The sequence below is a fragment of the Nerophis lumbriciformis genome, linkage group LG22 (assembly GCF_033978685.3).
Source record: "Nerophis lumbriciformis linkage group LG22, RoL_Nlum_v2.1, whole genome shotgun sequence".
Lineage (NCBI taxonomy): Eukaryota > Metazoa > Chordata > Actinopteri > Syngnathiformes > Syngnathidae > Nerophis > Nerophis lumbriciformis.
In genome coordinates this window covers 14,720,965-14,746,565 of record NC_084569.2, presented here as the reverse complement: position 1 = coordinate 14,746,565, position 25,601 = coordinate 14,720,965, and the positions used below count along the sequence as shown (strand labels likewise).

General features: G+C 41.6%; 2 protein-coding genes across 2 annotated transcripts in view; one reads left to right on the top strand and one right to left on the bottom strand.

Moving 5' to 3' along the window:
* tfap4 (transcription factor AP-4 (activating enhancer binding protein 4)) overlaps positions 1-5,221 on the bottom strand; it is a 77,571-nt gene extending 72,350 nt beyond the window's left edge. Inside the window, exon 1 of the mRNA XM_061974189.1 lies at positions 5,120-5,221. Coding sequence (XP_061830173.1) covers positions 5,120-5,122 — 3 coding nt within the window. The 5' untranslated portion in view covers positions 5,123-5,221. The remainder of the gene's footprint in view (positions 1-5,119) is intronic.
* The window catches only part of glis2b (GLIS family zinc finger 2b), a 76,047-nt gene that overhangs the window by 40,598 nt on the left and 9,848 nt on the right, over positions 1-25,601 (top strand). The window lies entirely within an intron of this gene.

The window sequence follows — 25,601 nt, the reverse complement described above, 5'->3', positions numbered from 1 at the left end:
TGTTTAATAACATGTCCTTGCACTTGGTTGTTTATCTACAAAGGAGTTTAATAAATACAATTAGGTACTTTGAATGCGTCATTAATCAGAATGTAAAGTGCACAGCGCCAATGTTGGGCTGGTAATGTTATACTGGTGGACAAAGTCATGTGTCAGGAAGATATGCAAATGTATGTTTATTATTAATCATCAAATGTGTTATTTTTGACAAAAAAACGTATATCGTTATAAAGTTTTCAGCCAATTCGCACAGCCCTACTCATTTTGTTTTAGAACAAAACATGCATCAAATTAAATCTAGGTTTGATTGAAAAGTATAAAAATGGATGTTTAAATTGTCATCATTTTACTTGTCTGTACTATACTTTATTGTATATATATGCATAGCGTTTTTAACAGGAGTTTTAGAGTGAAGTGTATTTTACCGCCTTTTCAATTGGATTGCTAAATTTCCTCACTGTATAAACATTTTATTGTTTTAAGGTAGACAATGTTAAGATTTGTTCAGGAACAAAAATAAAATCTGACTTTTGGCTAATTCTGGTACTTTTACAGCAATGTTAATTACTGTACACTGTCGCTGTTATGGACTGGACTCTCACAATATAATGCTGAATCCACAATATTATGCTAGATCCACTATGGACTGGACTCTCACAATATTATGCTAGATCCACTATGGACTGGACTCTCTCACTATTATGTTAGATCCACTATGGACTGGACTCTCTCACTATTATGTTAGATCCACTATGGACTGGACTCTCACACTATTATGTTAGATCCACTATGGACTGGATTCTCACACTATTATGTTAGATCCACTATGGACTGGACTCTCACACTATTATGTTAGATCCACTATGGACTGGACTCTCTCACTATTATATTAGATCCACTATGGACTGGACTCTCACACTATTATGTTAGATCCACTATGGACTGGACTCTCACACTATTATGTTAGATCCACTATGGACTGGACTCTCACACTATTATGTTAGATCCACTATGGACTGGACTCTCACACTATTATGTTAGATCCACTATGGACTGGACTCTCACACTATTATGTTAGATCCACTATGGACTGGACTCTCACACTATTATGTTAGATCCACTATGGACTGGACTCTCACACTATTAACTAGATCCACTATGGACTGGACTCTCACACTATTATGTTAGATCCACTATGGACTGGACTCTCACAATATAATGCTGAATCCACTATGGACTGGACTCTCACACTATTATGTTAGATCCACTATGGACTGGACTCTCACAATATAATGCTGAATCCACAATATTATGCTAGATCCACTATGGACTGGACTCTCACAATATTATGCTAGATCCACTATGGACTGGACTCTCTCACTATTATGTTAGATCCACTATGGACTGGACTCTCTCACTATTATGTTAGATCCACTATGGACTGGACTCTCACACTATTATGTTAGATCCACTATGGACTGGATTCTCACACTATTATGTTAGATCCACTATGGACTGGACTCTCACACTATTATGTTAGCTCCACTACGGACTGGACTCTCTCACTATTATGTTAGATCCACTATGGACTGAACTCTCACACTATTATGTTAGATCCACTATGGACTGGACTCTCACACTATTATGTTAGATCCACTATGGACTGGACTCTCACACTATTATGTTAGATCCACTATGGACTGGACTCTCACACTATTATGTTAGATCCACTATGGACTGGACTCTCACACTATTATGTTAGATCCACTATGGACTGGACTCTCACACTATTAACTAGATCCACTATGGACTGGACTCTCACACTATTATGTTAGATCCACCATGGACTGGACTCTCACACTATTATATTAGATCAGTGGTTCTTAACCTTGTTGGAGGTACCGAACCCCACCAGTTTCATATGTGCATTCACCGAACCCTTCTTTAGTGAGAATCAAACGTTTTTGTTTTTTTTAAATTCAAGATAAAGTTATGTTTTGTTACTGGTGCACAAAATGAACCGTGCATGAACATCACCTTGTCCAAAGAACAAAACCAACACAGTGCATGAACTCACAACAAATTACACACCTGCAAATCAGATGGAAAATTAGAGGGAACATTGTTTGTGGGTATCCATAGTACGCCGATAGGGAGAAGTTTTTATTTACAAGATGAGTCGGTTGTGTCTTGACCTGCGCGGCGGAGGCTCCACCGAACCCCTAGGGTTCGATCGAACCCAGGTTAAGAACCACTGTTTTAGATCCACTATGGACTGGACTCTCACAATGTTATGCTAGATCCACTATGGACTGGACTCTCACAATATTATGCTAGATCCACTCGACGTCCATTGCACCGGTCGCCCAGGGGGGGAGGGGTCCCCACATCTGCGGTCCCCTCCAAGGTTTCTCATTGTCATCCCATTGGGTTGAGTTTTTTCCTTGCCCTGATGTGGGATGTGAGCAGAGGATGTCGTTGTGGCTCGTGCAGCCCTTTGAGACACTCGTGATTTAGGGCTATATAAGTAAACTTTGATTGATTGAAATTAAATGCACCTGCATTTAATAATTTACCATTTTCCATCCATCCATCCATCTTCTTCCGCTTATCCGAGGTCGGGTCGCGGGGGCAGCAGCCTAAGCAGGGAAGCCTAGACTTCCCTCTCCCCAGCCACTTCGTCCAGCTCCTCCCGGGGGATCCCGAGGCGTTCCCAGGCCAGCCGGGAGACATAGTCTTCCCAACGTGTCCTGGGTCTTCCCCGTGGCCTCCTACCGGTCGGACGTGCCCTAAACACCTCCCGAGGGAGGCGATCGGGTGGCATCCTGACCAGATGCCCGAACCACCTAATCTGGCTCCTCTTGATGCGGAGGAGCAGCGGCTTTACTTTGAGCTCCCCCCGGATGACAGAGCTTCTCACCCTATCTCTAAGGGAGAGCCCTGCCACCCGGCGGAGGAAACTCATTTCGGCCGCTTGTACCCGTGATCTTGTCCTTTCGGTCATAACCCAAAGCTCATGACCATAGGTGAGGATGGGAACGTAGATCGACCGGTAAATTGAGAGCTTTGCCTTCCGGCTCAGCTCCTTCTTCACCACAACGGATCGATACAGCGTCCGCATTACTGAAGATGCCGCACCGATCCGCCTGTCGATCTCACGATCCACTCTTCCCTCACTCGTGAACAAGACTCCGAGGTACTTGAACTCCTCCACTTGGGGCAGGGTCTCCTCCCCAACCCGAAGATGGCATTCCACCCTTTTCCGGGCGAGAACCATGGACTCGGACTTGGAGGTGCTGATTCTCATCCCAGTCGCTTCACACTCGGCTGCGAACCGATCCAGCGAGAGCTGAAGATCCTGGCCAGATGAAGCCATCAGGACCACATTATCTGCAAAAAGCAGAGACCTAATCCTGCAGCAACCAAACCAGATCCCCTCAACGCCTTGACTGCGCCTAGAAATTCTGTCCATAAAAGTTATGAACAGAATCGGTGACAAAGGGCAGCTTTGGCGGAGTCCAACCCTCACTGGAAACGTGTCCGACTTACTGCCGGCAATGCGGACCAAGCTCTGACACTGATCATACAGGGAGCGGACCGCCAAAATCAGACAGTCCGACACCCCATACTCTCTGAGCACTCCCCACAGGACTTCCCGAGGGACACGGTCGAATGCCTTCTCCAAGTCCACAAAACACATGTAGACTGGTTGGGCAAACTCCCATGCACCCTCAAGGACCCTGCCGAGAGTATAGAGCTGGTCCACAGTTCCACGACCAGGACGAAAACCACACTGTTCCTCCTGAATCCGAGGTTCGACTATCCGGCGTAGCCTCCTCTCCAGTACACCTGAATAGACCTTACCGGGAAGGCTGAGGAGTGTGATCCCACGATAGTTAGAACACACCCTCCGGTTCCCCTTCTTAAAGAGAGGAACCACCACCCCGGTCTGCCAATCCAGAGGTACCGCCCCCGATGTCCACGCGATGCTGCAGAGTCTTGTCAACCAAGACAGCCCCACAGCATCCAGAGCCTTAAGGAACTCCGGGCGGATCTCATCCACCCCCCGGGGCCTTTACCATTTTAAATGAATTAAATATTAACTTAAATCAATTGAATGGAACAAGCAGGTTAAATGAACCAAACTAAATCCATTCAACAATTAGAGTTATTAAAGGGAAAAAAGAAACTACAAGAATGGCTACGAGCTTGTAGATGGTCTCTTTTCTCGAAGTCTTTTAAACTTTTAACATTCTAAATTCAAGCTTAACTTTTATCAAGAGTTAAACATGAATTCATCCTTTAACTTTGCATTAATCTTTTGTACTTTTAACTTTAAACATTAAACCATAAGCTTTGACTTTAAACCTTTTAACTTTAACCATTTGCCATTTTACCTTAAGCTTTAAACCAACTTAAACTTTAAACAACTTGCTTTAAACTGGTCAAACTCAGTATGCAATCAATGCTCAAACCATGAGCTGTTTCGGTCACGTGACTGATGCGCAAACTGTGTCGCACTGACGACTCCTCTGTGCCCTGTGAGCGGGTCTTTTCTACAGCCGGAGAAATAATAACTAAGAAGAGAAATCGTCTAAAATGTATTACGTTGGAAAAACTGTTTTAAAAAAAAAAATATATATGTTAAAAAAAAAAAAAAAATTCCCAGTCCACAAGCATCCTCATTCACAACAAGTTCTCTTAGATTTCCATGTTATGATACATGTTCACATTATTTATTGACTATCTAAACAAGATAAAAATATACTTTTATTTAAATGAAGATATGAAATAATCCTAAATGAAATACAATGACTTGGTTTATATTATTGTATATACTAGGTCATAAAATCAGTGTCAGTTGAGTCGATCCATAGGTTGCCTGTAGGGATTTTTAATGTCCAGCAGATGTCAGTATTTAGTGACACAGTATCAATGCAGATTTGCAATGTGTCGAAACGCTTCATGACGCCTCATCAACCCATCACTAAGTGGTTCCCACTTGAACCCAGCAGTTCAAACAAACAAATTAAGATAGTTGAGTAAGCCAATCAAGAAGTTAAGCATATCTAAGTAAGCATTTCCGATCGCCATGATATGAACAAGCATATTCACCGACCATTGGTGTTCTTTGGAGAAACTTGTAGAATAGATCTTGCGGTTGTGGCTGCTTGCTGTTCTTCCTTGCATGCAGCTTGTTTGGTGAATGAGTCTGACTGAATCTCCATTCCTTTCCAGGTGCCTTCAATCAGTAATTTGGCGGTCATTTTCTTTTGGCATTTGGGAATTGTAGTTCTCAATTCGTATTGACAATGTAGTTTTCCACCATGTAGGGCATGGATTGACACTTCTGAGTTTTTAACTCCACAAAAATAGATTTATTTATAACCTGTATTAAATTATTTTCCTATTTCATAACAAATAATATCTTGCAAGAATCGATGTGAATAGAGAATGGTTTTTGAATGAAGAATCGATTCTGAATCAAATCGTCATCTCAGTATTCAAAATCGGATCGAAAGTTGTTGTAAGATTTCCATCCCTAATGTTTTTGTTTTTTTTACATAATTTTCCCTTCATTTATTTATTTCTCTAATTAATGACATTCATTAATTACGGTTTATTCCTCCAAAAAGAAAAAAAAAGAAAAAGACTTGTGAAACCATTGCAACAAAATAATGCAAATACCGAAATGGTTTTATGGTAAGCTGCCATCTACAGGATTGGAGTGGAAGGTTCATTTTACAAACATGGTTGGTTATCACTGCTGTTACTGAAGGAATATCTGACATTATTGTTGAAACATTTGAACGGATGCAAAAAGTAAGCATTTTAACACTGATGCTGAGGGATAATCCCTTTGGTTACTAGGCCATAAGGCTTACTGACACAATGAGAGATCGCGGTCAGATGTTGTTTATGAATCACTGTAATCTTGACTATACAGATTGAGTGGTGTCACATCTGGCCACATGCATGTCAGCGGTACTCACTCGGGTGCGGGTCCACACCAGGTGAGAAAATAAATTACATACCGTATTTTTCGGAGTATAAGTCGCACCGGAGTATAAGTCGCACCTGCCGAAAATGCATAATAAAAAAGGAAAAAAACATGTATAAGTCGCACTGGAGCCCGGCCAAACTATGAAAAAAACTGTGACTTATAGTCCGAAAAATACGGTACATTTTAGGGCTGGGCGATATATCGAGTTTGTAAGATGTATCGATATATTTTTAAACAAGATATGAATTAAGAAAATAGCGTAATATCGATATAATTTATTTCACGTTAAAATTACCAAACGCCGCTTATTTGTTGTGTTCCTTGTTCTCCCCCGGTTCCCTCTCCATGGGCTGCTTAACCCCTTCCCTTCCTCCTTCCAAGACGTGCTTGCACGTATAAGAACATCCATGATTGGTTGGTTGTTTACTATGATGAGTCACGAATGGTTGAGATTAGGCCAATCGGAGGCAAGATAGGGCGGGTCATCGAACCAGGAAGGGAAATCACAAAGTGCCTGCCTGAAAATGGAAATCATGAATACCTTAAGAGAAAGCGATCGCAGCTATTTGGGATACAACACTTCTCAGACGCCAAGAGAACTTTCGAATGTCCGGGTCAGCTGTGATTCTACTTACCGAAAAACTTTGTCCATTTGTCAAAGGAGAGTCAACGAGAATGCGGGCTCCCGTGGATGTGATAAAAAAAGGTAGCGTGTGCTTTGTATTACCTGGCCGGCGAGGGAAGACTATGGAAAACGGCGAATGCATTTGGACTGGCAAAGCAGACTGTATCAGTTATTGTCCGCCATGTATGTCGCGGACTCAACGTATATATAGTCACCAAAAACGAAGGTGAAGGCAAAAGAGTGAGGAGTGTCATGACCAGATATCTACATCCCGACATTGATTGATGTAAAATGTTCTTTATCACATTGTTTACGTGTCTAATAAAGATTTGATTCATTTATGATGGCTCAGGTGTGATTCACTACAATAGGGCCCCACAACACACTGGATTCCAGTTAATTGAAATACCACAACACTGGATATTGTTCAGATAAGTTAAATTTAAGAACTTACACACAAAGCAACACTGGTGGTGAGTATGACGTGCACATTTTCCGCGCATGCGTATTAGGTCGCGTTGCGCCGGTTGGGAGAGGGGGTTAAACGACCATTGTGTGTGTGTGGACAAAGATAAGGTTCGGTGGGATTTACCCTGGATAAAGTTAAAGTAAAGTTAAAGTACCAATAATAGTCACACACACACTAGGTGTGGTGAAATGATCCTCTGCATTTGACCCATCGCCCTTGATCACCCCCTGGGAGGTGAGGGGAGCAGTGAACAGCAGCAGTGGCCACGCCTGGGAATCAAATTTGGTGATTTAACCCCCAATTTCAACCCTTGATGCTGAGTGCCAAGCAGGGAGGCAATGGGTCCCATTTTTATAGTCTTTGATTTGACTCAGCCGGGGTTCTAACTCACGACCTACCGATCTCGGGTCGGACACTCTAACCACCAGGCCACTGAGCAGGTTTTTGCTTGGTGGTGAGAAATAATTTGCCTTCAATCCCCACGTGGGGATCGGCGCCTTTGTGATCGATAACACTTTCGGTGAATCAAAATTTAAGAAATTGTACCGGAAAGTGCATTACTTTGAAGTCGACCAATAACGAATAATAATTCATCATTTAACCCGGCAAATATAAACAAAATAAAACACAGGCGAAAAGCAATTACTGTATTTTTCGGAGTATAAGTCGCTCCGGAGTATAAGTCGCACCGGCCGAAAATGCATAATATAGAAGGAAAAAAACATATATAAGTCACATTTTTTGGGGGAAATTTATTTGATAAAACCCAACACCAAGAATAGACATTTGAAAGGCAATTTAAAATAGATAAAGAATAGTGAACAACAGGCTGAATAAGTGTACGTTATATGAGGCATAAATAACCAACTGAGAACGTGCCTGGTATGTTAACGTAACATATAATGGAAAGAGTCATTCAAATAACTATAACATATAGAACATGCTATACGTTTACCAAACAATCTGTCACTCCTAATCGCTAAATCCCATGAAATCTTATACGTCTAGTCTCTTACGTGAATGAGCTAAATAATATTATTTGATATTTTACGGTAATGTGTTAAAGGCCTACTGAAATGCGATTTTCTTATTTAAACGGGGATAGCAGGTCCATTCTATGTGTCATACTTGATCATTTCGCGATATTGCCATATTTTTGCTGAAAGGATTAAGTAGAGAACATCGACGATAAAGTTCGCAACTTTTGGTCGCTGATAAAAAAAAGCCTTGCCTGTACCGGAAGTAGCAGACGATATGCGCGTGACGTCACAGGTTGTGGAGCTCCTCACATCCGCACATTGTTTACAATCATGGCCACCAACAGCGAGAGCAATTCGGACCGAGAAAGCGACGATTTCCCCATTAATTTGAGCGAGGATGAAAGATTTGTGGATGAGGAAAGTGAGAGTGAAGGACTAGAGGGCAGTGGGAGCTATTCAGATAGGGAAGATGCTGTGAAAGGCGGGTGGGACCTGATATTCAGCTGGGAATGACTAAAACAGTAAATAAACACAAGACATATATATACTATATTAACCACAACACAACCAGGCTTATATTTAATATGCCACAAATTAATCCGGCATAACAAACACCTCCCCCCTCCCGTCCATATAACCCGCCAATACAACTCAAACACCTGCACAACACACTCAATCCCACAGCCCAAAGTACCGTTCACCTCCCCAAAGTTCATACAGCACATATATTTCCCCAAAGTCCCCAAAGTTACGTACGTGACATGCACATAGCGGCACGCACGTACGGGCAAGCGATCAAATGTTTGGATGCCGCAGCTGCATGCGTACTCACGGTACCGCGTCGTGTGTATCCAACTCAAAGTCCTCCTGGTAAGAGTCTCTGTTGTCCCAGTTCTCCACAGGCCAATGGTAAAGCTTGACTGTCATCTTCCGGGAATGTAAACAATGAAACACCGGCTGTGTTTGTGTGTTGCTGCAATACACCGCTTCCCACCTACAGCTTTCTTCTTTGCTGTCTCCATTGTTCATTGAACAAATTGCAAAAGATTCACCAACACAGATGTCCAGAATACTGTGGAATTTTGCGATGAAAACAGACGACTTAATAGCTGGCCACCATGCTGTCCCAAAATGTCCTCTACAATCCGTGACGTCACGCGCTGAAGTCATCATACCAAGACATTTTCAGCAGGATATTTCGCTCAAAACTTAAAATTGCACTTTAGTAAGCTAACCCGGCCGTATTGGCATGTGTTGCAATGTTAAGATTTCATCATTGATATATAAACTATCAGACTGCGTGGTCGGTAGTAGTTGGTTTCAGTAGGCCTTTTATAATTTCACACATAAGTCGCTCCTGAGTAAAAGTCGCACCCCCGGCCAAACTATGAAAAAAACTATGACTTATAGTCCAAAAAATACGGTAAGCCATAAAAAAAACAAGCAAAAACCAGGCGGTAAAATTTTTTTTTGCGTCCTTTCTGATTTCAATACGTAAAAAGACGCAAAAAGTGCGTTAACGCCAACACTGAGCCTAACATTACTGTCCGCGTGTTGTTTGTAAACAATATTCCATAAACATTCCATCCCCGCCCTCCTCCATCTTGACATTCTCCCTCCCTCCTCGCCTCCTCTCCGCCTGGAATTCCTCGGTGTCTGAACGCGCTGGCGGGAGGCCATCGAGAGCTCGCTGAGAAGCTTCCTGTTGCTCCGCCACTCGCCTCCTTTTTGTTGTTTTTTTATCTCTCTTTGATCCTTTCTTTCATTTCCCAGACTCCCTTTGTTATGCACTCTCACATTAACTTGTATTAATGTATTTCTTTTCAAGAAGTTGCATGTGTTTATGTTGAAACCGTCTCGACACAACCGACAACAACCTACTGGCTCTGTATATGTGTCCAATTAACAAACTGTGCGTGGAAAGCATACATCTAAATCATATACTGTTAATTTGTCAATTAAGTGGCATAACGGGGAAAGGAAACGGCTCACTAAAAGAAAAACAGCAAGAAAAAAAAAGAATAAACATTCTGCAGAAAGCCCTCAGCACGAGGAGTGGAAACTGAGGTTTCCTGTCAAAATGCTTAGTGAATAAGGAAAAAAAATAGTTTGTGTGGGTGGATGATGTATGCAGGCACTGTGCTTCTGGTGTTAATAGACCTGCAGTGATGAATGACAACCACCAACTTGCATATTAGAAACATTTTTAAAAGAATTTATATCATCCTCAAAGTCTAAGCCGAAAGTCTTATGTTTGCTTACACACGTGCACAGGCATGCATGCAGCACACATGCCATATACCGTATTTTCCGGACCATAGGGCACACCGGATTATAAGGCGCACTGCCGATGAATGGTCTATTTTTGATCTTTTTTCCATATAAAAGGTGCATTAAAGGAGCCATATTATTATTATTATTTTCTAAATGTAAAACACTTCCTTGTGGTCTACATAACATGTAATGGTGGTTCTTTGGTCAAATTGTTGCATAGATGATGTTTTACATATCATCTTCAAGCCAATTCTGACAGTTGCTTCTGGATGCGCCGTTTTGTGGGCGCTCTTATTTACGTGGCTCACCTTGGGCAGCGTCTTCTCCCCGTCATCTTTGTTGTAGCGGTGTAGCGTGCAAGGACGGGAGTGGAAGAAGTGTCAAAAGATGGAGCTAACTGTTTTAATGACATTCAGACTTTACTTCAATCAATAACGGAGCAGCATCTCCTCATCCGGAAACAACAACACCGGTAATGTGTCCCGTGAAAAACCGTCCGACCGGAACTCTAATAACTAAAGTTCCTTGGGTGAATAATGTAAACTCACTACACCGGTATGTTTTAGTGCTTTCATGGCGAGTTTATTGACAGATATAAGTAAGAACTTTATACTATTTTATATTAGAAATGGCAACAGCAGAGGATGAATGTCACATAACAAGAAGATAGAGAAAAAGAAGAAGCTTATCGACTCGCGGACTTGTACAGATCCCAATTACAGATCAGCAGGTACCAAAAGATAAGAAAAGTTGCTTTTGCATAATATTGTGAAACAAAACGCCAGATAATATATCTTACCTTATACACACACCATAATAATACTCATATGTTTAATGTGCCGACAATGCATCAAGCGGTGCGGCTTCATAGCTTACCAAAGTCGTACTAAAACATTTTGATAGATTTTTGTAATGTTCTATATTTTCAATGGAACATATAAAGTGTTTGCTGTTGTTTACTTGAGTCATATTGCCATCATAGTACAGCCTACACTTATCTCTTATGTTTGACTGCCATCTGGTCACACTTATCATTATACCATGTACCAAATAAAATAGCTTTGAGGTGAGTAAGCTCAACCTAACTTATTCCTTACAAAAAAAGATTTTAAGTGCGCCTCATAGTCAGAAAAATACGGTAAATAATGTTAGGGCTGGGCAATATGGCGACAAACTATTACGATATAAGTTTTTTATATTGGTCGACATTGATAATTACTGATATTTTTTATGACCTATATATTACATGTTAACATTTTAATTAGGGCAGAACGGTGGAAGAGGGGTTAGTGCATCTGCCTCACAATACAAAGGTCCTGAGTAGTCCTGAGTTCAATCCCGGGCTCGGGATCTTTCTGTGTGGAGTTTGCATGTTCTCCCCGTGACTGCGTGGGTTCCCTGCGGGTACTCTGGCTTCCTCCCACTTCCAAAGACATGCACCTGGGGATAGGTTTATTGGCAACACTAAATTGGCCCTAGTGTGTGAATGTGAGTGTGAATGTTGTCTGTCTATCTGTGTTGGCCCTGTGATGAGGTGGCGACTTGTCCAGGGTGTACCCCGCCTTCCGGACGAATGCAGCTGAGATAGGCTCCAGCGACCCCCCGCGACCCCAAAAGGGACAAGCGGTAGAAAATGGATGGATGGATGGATTTTAATTTCAAATGTAACCTTCCCCTGATTATAATCCCCTCAACGACTAAGGCAGAAAGTACAGGAAACTGGACCACGGCAAACACTCAATGTAAACACAATTCTAAAATCACACTGAATACTTAACAATAACCACTTAAAATGAAAGTGCGAAAATCAGGAACATGTAAGAAATGCATTACAAAATAGTGCAAAGTGTGAAAATGTAAACATAGAGAAACCTGAAAAAAAAACAATGTTTGAAGTTTACTGCCAGGAAATGACTTGGTTTGTGTAACGTTTAATTCATCTGGTATTTGTTATGCAGTAATTATGATTTAAATAGGCCTATGATTGAACCAAAATATTAGTTTAAAGTAGCACATTTAATATATTGTGTTATTTCTTTTATTTATATAGTCCTGTACTTTAGTTCCTACCTGTTGTTTCCATACATCCGAATAAGGAACGGACAAGGACTGAAAATAAAAAAATATGCCCTGCCAAGGACTATGGTCCGTTTGAAAAAAATCCAAAAAACTGCCATACTGTTGAGGTGACTTTTCCTCTTATCTACAAAGCCCAAAACCAGTGAAGTTGGCACGTTGTGTAAATCGTAAATAAAAACAGAATACAACATTTGCAAATCCTTTTCAACCGATATTCAATTGAATAGACTGCAAAGACAAGATATTTAACGTTCAAACTGGAAAACTTTGTTAATTTTTGCAAATTAGCTCATTTGGAATTTGATGCCTGCAACATGTTTCAAAAAAGCTTGCACAAGTGGCAAAAAAGACTGAGAAAGTTGAGGAATGCTCATCAAACACTTATTTGGAACATCCCACAGGTGAACAGGCTAATTGGGAACAGGTGGGTGCCATGATTGGGTATAAAAACCAGCTTCCATGAAATGCTCAGTCATTCACAAACAAGGATGGGGCGAGCGTCACCACTTTGTGAACAAATGCGTGAGCAAATTGTCGAACAGTTTAAGAACAACATTTCTCAACGAGCTATTGCAAGGAATTTAGGGATTTCACCATCTACGGTCCATAATATCATCAAAAGGTTCAGAGAATCTGGAGAAATCACTGCACGTAAGCGATGATATTACGGACCTTGCATCAAAAAGCGACATCAGTGTGTAAAGGATATCACCATACGGGCTCAGGAACACTTCAGAAAACCACTGTCAGTAACTACAGTTCGTCGCTACATCTGTAAGTGCAAGTTAAAACTCTACTATGCAAAACGAAAGCCATTTATCAACAACACCCAGAAACACTTTGCTGGGCCCGAGCTCGTCGAAGATGGACTGACGCATAGTGGAAAAGAGTTCTGTGGTCTGACGAGTCCACATTTCAAATTGTTTTTGGAAACTGTGGACGTCGTGTACTCCGGAACAAAAACGAAAAGAACCATCCGGATTCTTATAGGCGCAAAGTTCAAAAGCCAGCATCTGTGATGGTATGGGGGTATATTAGTGCCCAAGGCATGGGTGACTTACACATCTGTGAAGGCACCATTAATGCTGAAAGGTACATACAGGTTTTGGAGCAACATATGTTTCCATCCAAGCAACGTTACAGAAAGAGCAGAAAGCCCGGTCTCCCATTGTTCGTAGCTTTGTCCTCAGACGTTGGAGGAGGTTAGCCTGTCCGGAGCGCAGGTGTCGTGTGGAGGATTTGGGGGTGAGTAGTTCTAAGAGGTAGAGGGGGGCATTTCCATGGAGGCACTGGTGGGTTAGTAGGGAGACTTTGTATTCAATCCTGAGTGGAACAGGAAGCCAGTGAAGAGATTTGAGAATTGGTGTGATATGGTCATATTTCCGCACTCTCATCAGGATCCTTGCAGCACTATTCTGTATGTATTGCAGCTTCTGGATGTTCTTGCTGGGGATCCCGACCAGAAGTGCGTTGCAGTAGTCTAGCCTAGTTGTCATGTTAATAACTGCTTACTTTTTGCTTCCATCTACATTTCGAAAAGTTAACTAAGCACTTATTTCTTGGTGTTGTTTCAAGCTCACCTAGCGGTCAGCTTAGCTATGAGCATGCCTGCTCCTTGCTTGCTCTCTGTGTGTCATGTTTAGTCTGGCCCTACAGTAATAATGTTACTTCAGAAACTAGAAAATGCAGTTTGCCGAAATGGTGATTATTACTTATGTAGGAGAGTGGCTCCATACTGCGGATGGAGGCACATAATTAGCTGCTGGCCGCTTGCCAGCCAGGGGACCAAAGATAATTAGTGTCAATCAGACAGGATAGGGACATGTTGATCAGGACATCCCTGAAATTAATGCAAGTTACTCCCCTGTCAGTTAAGTTTCACCTTGTATAATAGAAATAGATACAACTCTAAATCAGCCACACAGTGAAGAAAGTTGCACTGATGCAATGTTTTATAACAAAGAATCAAACTCAATTGCCTTGGGTGAGAGCACCCTTAAGCCCCGTTTACACTAAGGTTATCCAGGGTGAATTCCACCTAACCTTATCCTTGTCCACACACACACAATTTTCGTTTAAGACCCCCTCCCCCCCTTTCGTCCGCCGGCGCAACGCGACCTAGTACGCATGCGCGGAAAATGCGCACGCCATAGTCACCTCCAGTGTTGCTTTGTGTGTAAGTTCTTAAACTTAACTTATCTGAACAATATCCAGTGTTATGGTATTTCAATTAACTGGAATCCAGTGTGCTGTGGGGGCCTATTGTAGTGAATCACACCTGAGACATCATACATTAATCAAATCTCTAATGGACATGTAAACAATGTGATAAAGAACATTTTACATCAATCAATCTAGGGATCTAGATATGTGGTCAGGACACTCCTCATTCTTTTGCCTTCACCTTCATTTTCCATTCCTTTTTGGTGACTTTATATACTCTGGACCTAGACTTTGAGTCCGCGACATACATGGCCGACAAAAACTGATACAGTCTGCTTTGCCAGTCGACCAGGTAATACAAAGCACACGCTACCTTTTTTATCACATCCACGGGAGATCGCATTTTCATTGACTCTCCTTCGACAAATGGACAAAGTTTTTCGGTAAGTACAATCACAGCTGACCTGGACATTCGAAAGATCTCTTGCCGTCTGAGATGTGTTGTATCCGAAATAGCTGCAATCGCTTTCTCTTAAGGTATTCATGTGTGATTTCCACAAGCGTCTGTACATGTAGAAGAATGAGAAACACGGGCATGTCTGGATGACTAGCCTCCATAGTTCCAGTGGTTAGCTCCGGTTGTTATGAAGCTGTGGTGCGTTCTTTCTGACGTCACTTCCTGTGTGGGTCGCGGTATTTCTGACTTCACTTCCTCTCCGAACTCAGTTTGTAAACGATCAATGAGTCCATACAAACCTAAAAGCCGGAGATTCAAGAAATACACGGTGCATTTACCCGTGTGAAAAATTATCCAAGGAGGGTTACCTTAAACGATGGTTTAGTGTGGCTGAAACGGGGCTTAGGTTAAAAAATTATTTGTTTAAGGGGTTATCTGGCTTAGTGTAGACATAGCCTTAGAACGTCCATATGAGAACATCTGATAAGTCCGTCCTTACATTGGACAAAGATAGAACCTTTATTTAACCAGATAAGAAACCCATTGAGATCAAGATCTCTTTCACAAGGGTGACCTGGCCAAGAGGTCAATAGCACATGTCACAGAGCAGTTTCAAAAAAGAAATACGTTGAGACATACATTTTAAAATACATAAAAGAGAACTGTACCGATGGGTGTGATGCGAATTGTTCTATTGCGAGACAACACATTCAGTGCAGTGGTTATGTTGTTCTGTCTCTGCATGTGCGTGAGAATGAAAGTCCTGGCGAGAGATGATTTACCTCCTTGAGACCACCTCCCAGGGTCACAGCAGGCGGGGGGTAGATAATGTTACAGCGAAGCTCAGCGGGGGCCACACACACTAACACACACATCTTACACCTGAAAGTTGTATCTTGATGCCTGTGGTTGCTTTGTGCACAGATCAGATCAGAAACCAGATCCTCTCCCAGTGCAGGTCTCATCCAGCTAATGATCAGTTGTTGGGCTGAGGGTCAAGGAGTCACCAGTGATCCATGGGAGTTTAGTCTCACAGGAGCACGAAGGTGCAGAAGCCCACCGACCTCTCAGCTTGCTTGCCCTTTAATCACCCCACCTCTCTCACGCCTCTCACCTAACCTCTACTCACCTCCAAAGACACTTCCTAACAAGCTGATGCAGGGCTTGGCCAGTGATGGCTTTTGCAGGGGATCGGGTGGGCTTGTGGGCACGCACAAAACCTTCTCCTCGCCCTGGTGTATCCTCACTTTACCCCCCTCTTCATTGGCATCCCCTCTGTCCTTTCTCTAGCTGCTACAGCCTGTGTTTACTCTGCCTCAGAGCGCCAGAGCCTCGCTAAGGGGGACAATGCTGCCTTTCAGAGAGACTCTCGACCCCACGGCTGAGCACGGAAGTCTACATGGAGGGGGGGAGGACAGGGGACGGCCGACACCCCTTCCCCAAACTTCACAGCCTCCCGCCAACTAGACATGCACACACAACCGAAGAGCATCTTTCTTTTTTTCCTATAACCCCCCCTAGTGAGCTCCAAACCAACATCCAACTGATGTGAGTCACTTCCCAAACACTCTTAATTTGAAAGAATGTCCGGTGGTGGCTGAGTCATCACCGGGATAACATTCAAACACAGTGGAGGCCCTCAAATCCAATTCTTGATTCTTGATTGTCATTTCATTGTGTGTTCATGGTGAAACTTGTCTAAGGTTTTTTTGTCACCGATTCTGTTCATAACTTTTATGGACAGAATTTCTATGCGCAGTCAGGGCGTTGAGGGGATGCGGTTTGGTGGCTGCAGGATTAGGACTCTGCTTTTTGCAGATGATATGGTCCTGATGTCTTCATCTGGCCAGGATTTTCAGCTCTCACTGGATCGGTTCACAGCTGAGTGTGAAGCGACTGGGATGAGAATCAGCACCGCCAAGTCCTAGTCCATGGTTCTCGCCCGGAAAAGGGTGGAGTGCCATCTCCGGGTTGGGGAGGAGACCCTGCCCCATGTGGAGGAGTTCAAGTACCTCGGAGTCTTGTTCACGAGTGAGAGAAGAGTGGATCGAGAGATCGACAGGCGGATCGGTGCGACTTCTTCAGTAATGCGGACGCTGTATCGATCCGTTGTGGTGAAGAAGGAGCTGAGCCGGAAGGCAAAGCTCTCAATTTACCGGTCGATCTACGTTCCCATCCTCACCTATGGTCATTAGCTTTAGGTTATGACCGAAAGGACAAGATCACGGGTACAAGCGGCCGAAATGAGTTTCCTCCGCCGGGTGGCGGGTCTCTCCCTTAGAGATAGGGTGAGAAGCTCGGCCATCCGGGAGGAGCTCAAAGTAAAGCCGCTGCTCCTCCACATCGAGAGGAGCCAGATGAGGTGGTTCGGGCATCTGGTCAGGATGCCACCCAAACGCCTCCCTAGGGAGGTGTTTAGGGCACGTCCGACCGGTAGGAGGCCACTGGGGAAGACCCAGGACACTTTGGGAAGACTATGTCTACCGAATGGCCTGGGAACGCCTCGGGATCCCCCGGCAGGAGCTGGACGAAGTGGCTTGGGAGAGGGAAGTCTGGGCAGAGGGAAGTCTGGGCTTCCCTGCTTAGGCTGCTGCCCCCACGACCCGACCTTGGATAAGCGGAAGAAGGTGGATGGATGGATGGATGGATACGGTTTTTAACCACCATCATTCATGACGTCACACAAGACTATCAGCGGTGCCGAGTTTGCCTTTTTTGTGACAGTAAATCATAATTTATTATTAAACTTGATGATTCAATCGGCTAATGGATCCATCAACTAATTGTTTCAGCTTTCATGTAATAAAAGGTGAGGCCGTGTCTGCGATAGACTTTCGCACAGCATGGATTACAATACTAAAAATGGAGGAGGCCATGTTTCTGTTTGTAGCCACACAGAGGATGAGAGCGGGATTTGCCGAAAAGGTTAAGCTGATTTCTGGTCTCTGGGTAAGGGGCTTACATATTTAGTGGATGGCAGGCGATGTTCTGCTACTTTAGCTGCAGTGACTCTCGGCTACCTGTGTGGCGTGAGTTAGTGGTATAAGGAACCATAACATCCTGCAGACATTTTTATGAACTTCCTCACTTCCTAGTTTACATGTATTTAAACCACTTTTATTTATCTAGTGCATATCTGGGCAAATTAAGGCCCGGGGGCCACATGCGGCCCGTTGAGCTTTTCAATCTGGCCCGCCGGACATTCCCAAATCATTTTTTTAGATCTTTAAGATGGAAAGTGTAGCTGCCATTATGATGTGCAGTCATGTTTTCTAATACTCGTAAGTTTTGAACTATACAAAGTATTTCAATGGTTGGAATCTGCGCTTATGGATGATATACCAGTTACTATGGTAATCTAATTAGTTACTATGGTAATCTAATTAGTTACTATTATCATCTAATTAGTTACTATGGTAATCTACGTCACCGCAGCTCAGACGAGGCACCAAGCAATGTGGGCGGGAAGCGTTTCCACAGACGCGGAAGGAGATTTTCACAACAAAGTTCTAAAGCTTAGTGATATATAGAATAGAATAGAAAGTATTTTATTGATCCCTGGGGGGAATTCAGCAAATATCAGATACATCAGATTGTAGGTGGGTTTATTTTGTACCCTTCATGTTCATATTTTACTGTTTGTTGCGTTTCACTTGATTGTAAATTATGTCGATCGAAAGGGGGCGTGACATACATATTTTGTCAATATTCAGTGTTTTATCGTTCATAGAAACATTTAAAATTCCATTACGTTTTTAAGGCGGTCTGTCGTAACGTTTTTTGCATTCAATCAGACATTATTGTGAGGTTTTGTATTAGTGTTCCTAAAAATAGATATAACGGCCCCCAGACACATTTTTCTGTCTAAATGTGGCCCCCCGAGTCAAAATAATTGCCCAGGCCTGATCTAGGGCATAAGTGTCAAAGTCAAGGCCCCCGGGATGATATTTGATTAGTATTGGAACCGGCCCCTAGGCCATAGCTGTTTTGCACGCACCAATACTCCATCAGTGTTGGGCTAGGAATTTTCAAAAATCAAGTCATAAAAATGGGGTCCCACAGTAAATTTTTGGGGTCCACCTTTTTGTAACCGTTTTGAAAACAAATGATAAATGTATACATTATCCTGTTATATCTCACATTCTATATTGTGTTTTGGAAAAAGGTTGTCATGAACGTTAATTCATTAAAAAAAATAATACAAAAGAAAACACATTTTTATTAATATGTAAATTTATCAGTTATAAACATTCATTCACTTTCTTCTTTCCTTCATGGATCTAAACTTTACCGCTGCCGGTATTTTTTTCTATATTTTTATTGTAATATTTTCACAATGTGTTTGTTGTATTTTTGGCCAAAGTAAGACAAAGAAAACAAACTGAAGTTGTCTTTATTATTTAGTTTTAATGCCATGATTTTAATAGTGTGGCCCAAGTGTGCACAGATTTTCCTCCATGCGGCCCCTGAGCTAAAATGAGTTTGACACCCCTGGTCTAGGGCAAGGCAATAAATAACATATTTTCTTTTGAAATGCTGACCTAGCAAAGTGGCAACATTTACATGACAGAGATTTTGATGTGTGATGATAATCTCTCATTTGCTGTCACCAAAAAATACTGTTATATATCACGCTCAACAGTTCACAAATGTTAACATGCGGGAGTAAATGTGTTAAAACATAATTGAATGTTTTAAGATGGAAAAACACTTCAGGTTTTAAACACATTTCAAGTGTAAAACCTACATGGAGAATGTCAGCAACTTGTAGTCGACAGAGCAATAAGGAAGCCTTTATGTGGTATTTCTTTTTGTAATTATAATTATTACTTATTAGTTATAAATTGGGCTGTAAAAATATGAAAATATTTATCGCGATTAGTCGCATTTTGTTCATAGTTAACGCAAAATTAATCGTGATTAAATGCAGGTAGATATCATTTTTCATCATCATTAGTAAGTGTTCTATAAACAAATAATTTTCAAGTTTTTATTACCATGACTGAACAGTTTGTCTGCTCTAATTTATTGTTTTAAAACATGCTTTTTTAAACAGCTCAACACAAAAAGGAGACAAACACGCTTTTAATAAATAAATAAATAAAATTAAAAAAATTACAATGAAAAAAATTACCTCTAGTGCATTGGAGTCTTGCCAGATTTTGTAGAAATACAGAATTTGTATTTCTGCTGTAAGAGCACTTGCATTCAGAGGAGAGGAGCTACAATTCCGTGTTTAGATACCAGTTTCACGCATTAGTAACACAACATGTGGATTATTACGATCATACTTTGATTGCCAAAGATTTTTGGTAATGTAATCTGTGATATTTCAACATGAATAAATGCTTCTGATATTATGTGTTGTATTGGTATTCATCTCTCTATTTGTTAATTAAGTTGTAATATTCAGCCTGCTAAACATTCTGTAATTGTGGACTATCAATCAGAACAGGTTATAAAATAATTTATATTTTATTTTAATCCACCAGAAAACATTTATTTAAGTAGAAATATCACAGATTACATTACAAATCTCTTTGACAAAGCATAATCGTAATATAAGATGTTTTTGTTATGATAGTTAGATTGGATTTGAAGCGTAGCCGTAATTGTGAAGCCGGAAGTGTGTGATTGTTATGGAAGAGGTGTTTTGACGTTGTGAGGAGAATAAATAATATTAAAGACATCCTACCTTAGTCTTTTCTTTTCTGCTGAGGTTTTATTGCATTTCACTAAAGCAGTTAAAGTATCAATCTACATTTTATGTTTTCAATGCACTCAACTGCAAAGCGCTGCGGGCAGGCAATTGCTCCAGTGATGTGGTCTCACGGTGATAGAAGATAAAATAGTCGGGTCTTGTCGGGAGAACGACATGGGATTTCCATAATGTATGATTTTCTTTGTGCATTTCTGCTTGCTATTTTTTAGCCTTTGGCTCATCAGGGACTGAACGCCATTACATTATCACGTGCTCCGGAATGGACCGAGGGTCAAAAAGCAGTCAGAGGACACATGCACGCTAAATAAAAAATAGTGCAGTTAAAAGAAACTGATAGTTAACGTGTTATCATGCTAACTTTGACCGCCCTAGTAGCTAATTAATTAAAACAGTACAGTAATTTGACAATGAACTCTTGAGTACCGTACTTTTCGGAGTATAAGTCGCTCCGGAGTATAAGTCGCACCGGCCGAAAATGCATAATAAAGAAGGAAAAAACATATATAAGTCGCACCGGAGTATAAGTCGCATTTTTGGGGACATTTTTTTGATAAAACCCAACACCAAGAATAGACATTTAAAATAAATAACAGGCTGAATAAGTGTACGTTATATGAGGCATAAATAACCAACTGAGAACGTGCCTGGTATGTTAACGTAACATATTATGGTAAGAGTCATTCAAATAACTATAACATATAGAACATGCTATACGTTTACCAAACAATCTGTCACTCCTAATCGCTAAATCCCATGAAATCTTATACGTCTAGTCTCTTACGTGAATGAGCTAAATAATATTATTTGATATTTTACGGTAATGTGTTAATAATTTCACACATAAGTCGCTCCTGGGTATAAGTCGCACCCCCGGCCAAACTATGAAAAAAACTGCGACTTATAGTCCGAAAAATACAGTATGTGCCTTTACTGCCATGGAGAAAAATCTCTTCCAACGAGGGCCAAACTGATGAAATCATGGCATAATCATTTTTAAATAAAGACAACTTCAAAATGGTTTTCTTCGTCTCTGAAAATGTACACATTACAAATAATCTTCTTAGTTGAAAATTCTGAGGAAAAAAAATTGGTGCAGTTTCAAAACACCATGAAGAACACGATGAACTTAGACTTTGTCTCTGTGTTTTTACGAAGCCATTAAACTTCCAAACATTCCCTGTTCAGCATTCTCATGTTGGCAGTTTACCATTAAAGACGTGTTTGGAAAAGCAACCGAGCGTTTCTTCAAACCGCCGCATTGGTGGCATCAACAACTGCTACAAAACATTCATTTATCATCATTAGAATATTACAATTAGGGTTGCAAAGGGGTGGAAAGTTCCGGTAAATTTCCGGAAACTTTCCGGAAATTTACCACGGGAAGTTAAGCTCGGGAAGTTTGGAAATATTGACCATTTTTTGTTTATTCAAAGTTGGACACGGTCCATGGGAATTAATGGGGAATTACAATAATGATATATTATTGGGCACTTGTCTATATGCTGCTGCATCTTTGTGGCATGTTTGACGTAGCTCTTTGCACAGTATTTGCAAATATACACCGCCTTTCCTTCTACATTGTTTGGCGTGAAATGTCTCCAGACATCAGATGGTGTACGTGGCATTATTCTGTTTGTATTTATTTATTCTTGTAAAACACTTATGCAATGCCACACACAGATATACCGTATTTTTCAGTTTTTTTTCATAGTTTGGCCGGGGGTGCGACTTATACTCAGGAGCGACTTATGTGTGAAATTATTAACACATTACCGTAAAATATCAAATAATATTATTTAGCTCATTCACGTAAGAGACTAGACGTATAAGATTTCATGGGATTTAGCGATTAGGAGTGACAGATTGTTTGGTAAACGTATAGCACAGGGGTCGGCAACCCGCGGCTCCGGAGCTGCATGCGGCTCTTTGATCATTCTGATGCGGCTCAGCAGTTTACTTGCTGAACCCCCCAATTTTCCCGTGAGACTTCCGGATTTCAGTGCCTCTCGCAGAAAACTCCCGGGATTAATATTCACCGATTTTCGCCCTTACGGCTATAATAAGGGCGTACCATGATAGTACAACATTTGGCGCCCTCTACCGTCTGTATTAACAGAGTGCCAGCCCAACACTTGTTATACAATAAACATTTTTCGCTTGCACACGTATGTGACAGCAAGGCATACTTGGTCAACAGCCACACAGGTTACACTGACGGTTGTCATATAAAACAACTTTAACACTCTTATTAATAATGCGCCACACTTTGAACCAAAATCAAACAAGAATGACAAACACATTTCAGGAGAACATCTGCACTTTAACACAACATAAACACAACAGAACAAACACCCAGAATCCCATGCAGCCCTGACTCTTCCGGGCTACATTATACACCCCTGCTACCACCAAACCCCGCCCCCACCCCAACCCTGCTCCCTCACACATCAACCCCCCCCCCCCCACCCCCCTCTCTGTGCATCGGTTGAGGTGGGCGGGGTTTGGTGGAGGGGAGGGGGGAGGGGGGGGGGGGGTGTAATGTATCCCGGAAGACTTAGGGCTGCATGGGATTCTGGGTATTTGTCCTGTTGTGTTTATGTTGTGTTACGGTGCAGATGTTCTCCCGAAATTTGTTTGTCATCTTGTTTGGTGTGGGTTCACAGTGTGGCGCATTATTAGTAAGAGTGTTAAAGTTTTTTTTTTATACCGCCACCGTCAGTGTGAGCTGTGTGGTTGTTGACCAAGTATGCCTTGCTGTCACCTACGTGAGCAAAGCGAAAGCCCCACACAACATCAGGCTGATCAGGCATGCTATCCGTAGTGGTTGATATATGCTGTACCATCACGGCACGCATGACGTTGACAATCGCCATTCAATTAAAACCCGCGTGCCGCACCAGCTTTCAAATTCCACATAAAGGTGTGAGCAGCGTGTCTGAGACCACTGGTTATACATAGCACAAAGCAAAAAAAAAAACTTCGTATGCAGTCTTATTTCATTTAAAATTTCAAAAAATGTTTGCGGCTCCCACTGTTTTCTGTAATTTGTGAAACTGGTCAAAATGGCTCTTTGACTGGTAAAGGTTGCCGACCCCTGGTATAGCATGTTCTATATGTTATAGTTATTTGAATGACTCTTACCATAATATGTTACGTTAACATACCAGGCACGTTCTCAGTTGGTTATTTATGCCTCATATAACGTACACTCATTCAGCCTGTTGTTCACTATTCTTTATTTATTTTAAATTGCCTTTCAAATGTCTATTCTTGGTGTTGGGTTTTATCAAATACATTTCCCCCAAAAATGTGACTTATACTCCAGTGCGACTTATATGTTTTTTCCTTCTTTATTATGCATTTTCGGCCGGTGCGACTTATACTCCGGAGCGACTTATACTCCGGAAAATACTGTACAAAGGACACATTCGGAACAGCAACTTCCATGAAAAAATTGCAGCTCTTTTTTATACTTAGCAAACTCATTTTGCGGGCCGGATTAAACGTGTTGGCGGGCCAAATACGGCCCGTGGCCGTACGTTTGACACCCCCATGTTAGAGGCTACTCTAAATATTTGACACTGTCTGATGGTGTCAATCAAAACAGAGCATTGTCACCTTTTAAACTGGATTTCACCAGTCTGCAGGTGTACTTAATGATGTGACTCAACCCTTGTTATCCATGCCCCCCTAATAGGTTGTCTCTCTGAGAGTGGTGGCCATCCCTCACAGGACCGCTGAACCTTGCGACCCCCCCGTCCTCCATACCTCTCTAACACACGGCCTTTTCTCATGTGGGCCCCCGGCCAGTGGTTCTCAAAGCCCCCCATTCACCAGCGCCAGTTTGTTGCCACGCGTGTGCGAGGACGAGGAGGGGAGGAATCTGTTGAAATTGTTTCATTAATGACTTTGCGGTGCTTGGCTACACACGAGTTAGTGCTAACTTTTTTTTTTTAGAATTGTATGCTATTTTGTCTGATTACACAGCCTAACTTGGTATTTAAAACATGCTAACTGTATGCATTTTTACATTAGCTTGCTCACATTAACGTGCTAACTTTTTGAGCTAATTTTGCAACCGTTTACCCTACAGTCACATAACTTAGTATGTGACACTTGTTAACTGTTAGTGCGCTAACGTTAGCATGCTAACATTAAAGTGCTAACTTTTTTTCTGCTAACTTTACACTTTTTACTCTAATTCCCCAGCCATACACCTTAGAGTCATATAACTTGGTATGTAACCCAAGCTAACTGTTAGCATGCTATACTTAGCTTGCTAATATTAGCATGCTAACTTTTTGAGCTAATTTTGCAACCATTTACGCTTTCAGTCATATAACTTGGTATGTGACATTTAACTGTTAGTGCGCTAATGTTAGCATGCTAACATTAAAGTGCTAACTTTTTTTTTGCTATTTTTACACTTTTTACTCTAATTCCCCAGCCATACACATTAGAGTCATATAACTTCGTATGTGACACAAGTTAACTGCTAGCATGCTATACTTAGCTTGCTAACATTAGCATGCTAACTTTTTGAGCTACTTTTGCAACCGTTTATCCCAGAGTCATATAAATTGGTATGTGACACTTGTTAACTGTTAGCATGCATACGATAGCATGCTAGGAAGCTAACTTAGGCTTGCTAACTTTTTCATCGATTTTTACACTTTTTTGTATTTTCGCAGCCATACACCTTTGAGTCGTATAACTTGGTATATGAAACATGCTGACTGTTATCATACTATTGTTAGCACACATGCTAAGTGTTAGCATTTTTGATGTAAACATGCTACTGTTTTAGGCTAGCTCTGTGGCTCGTTTT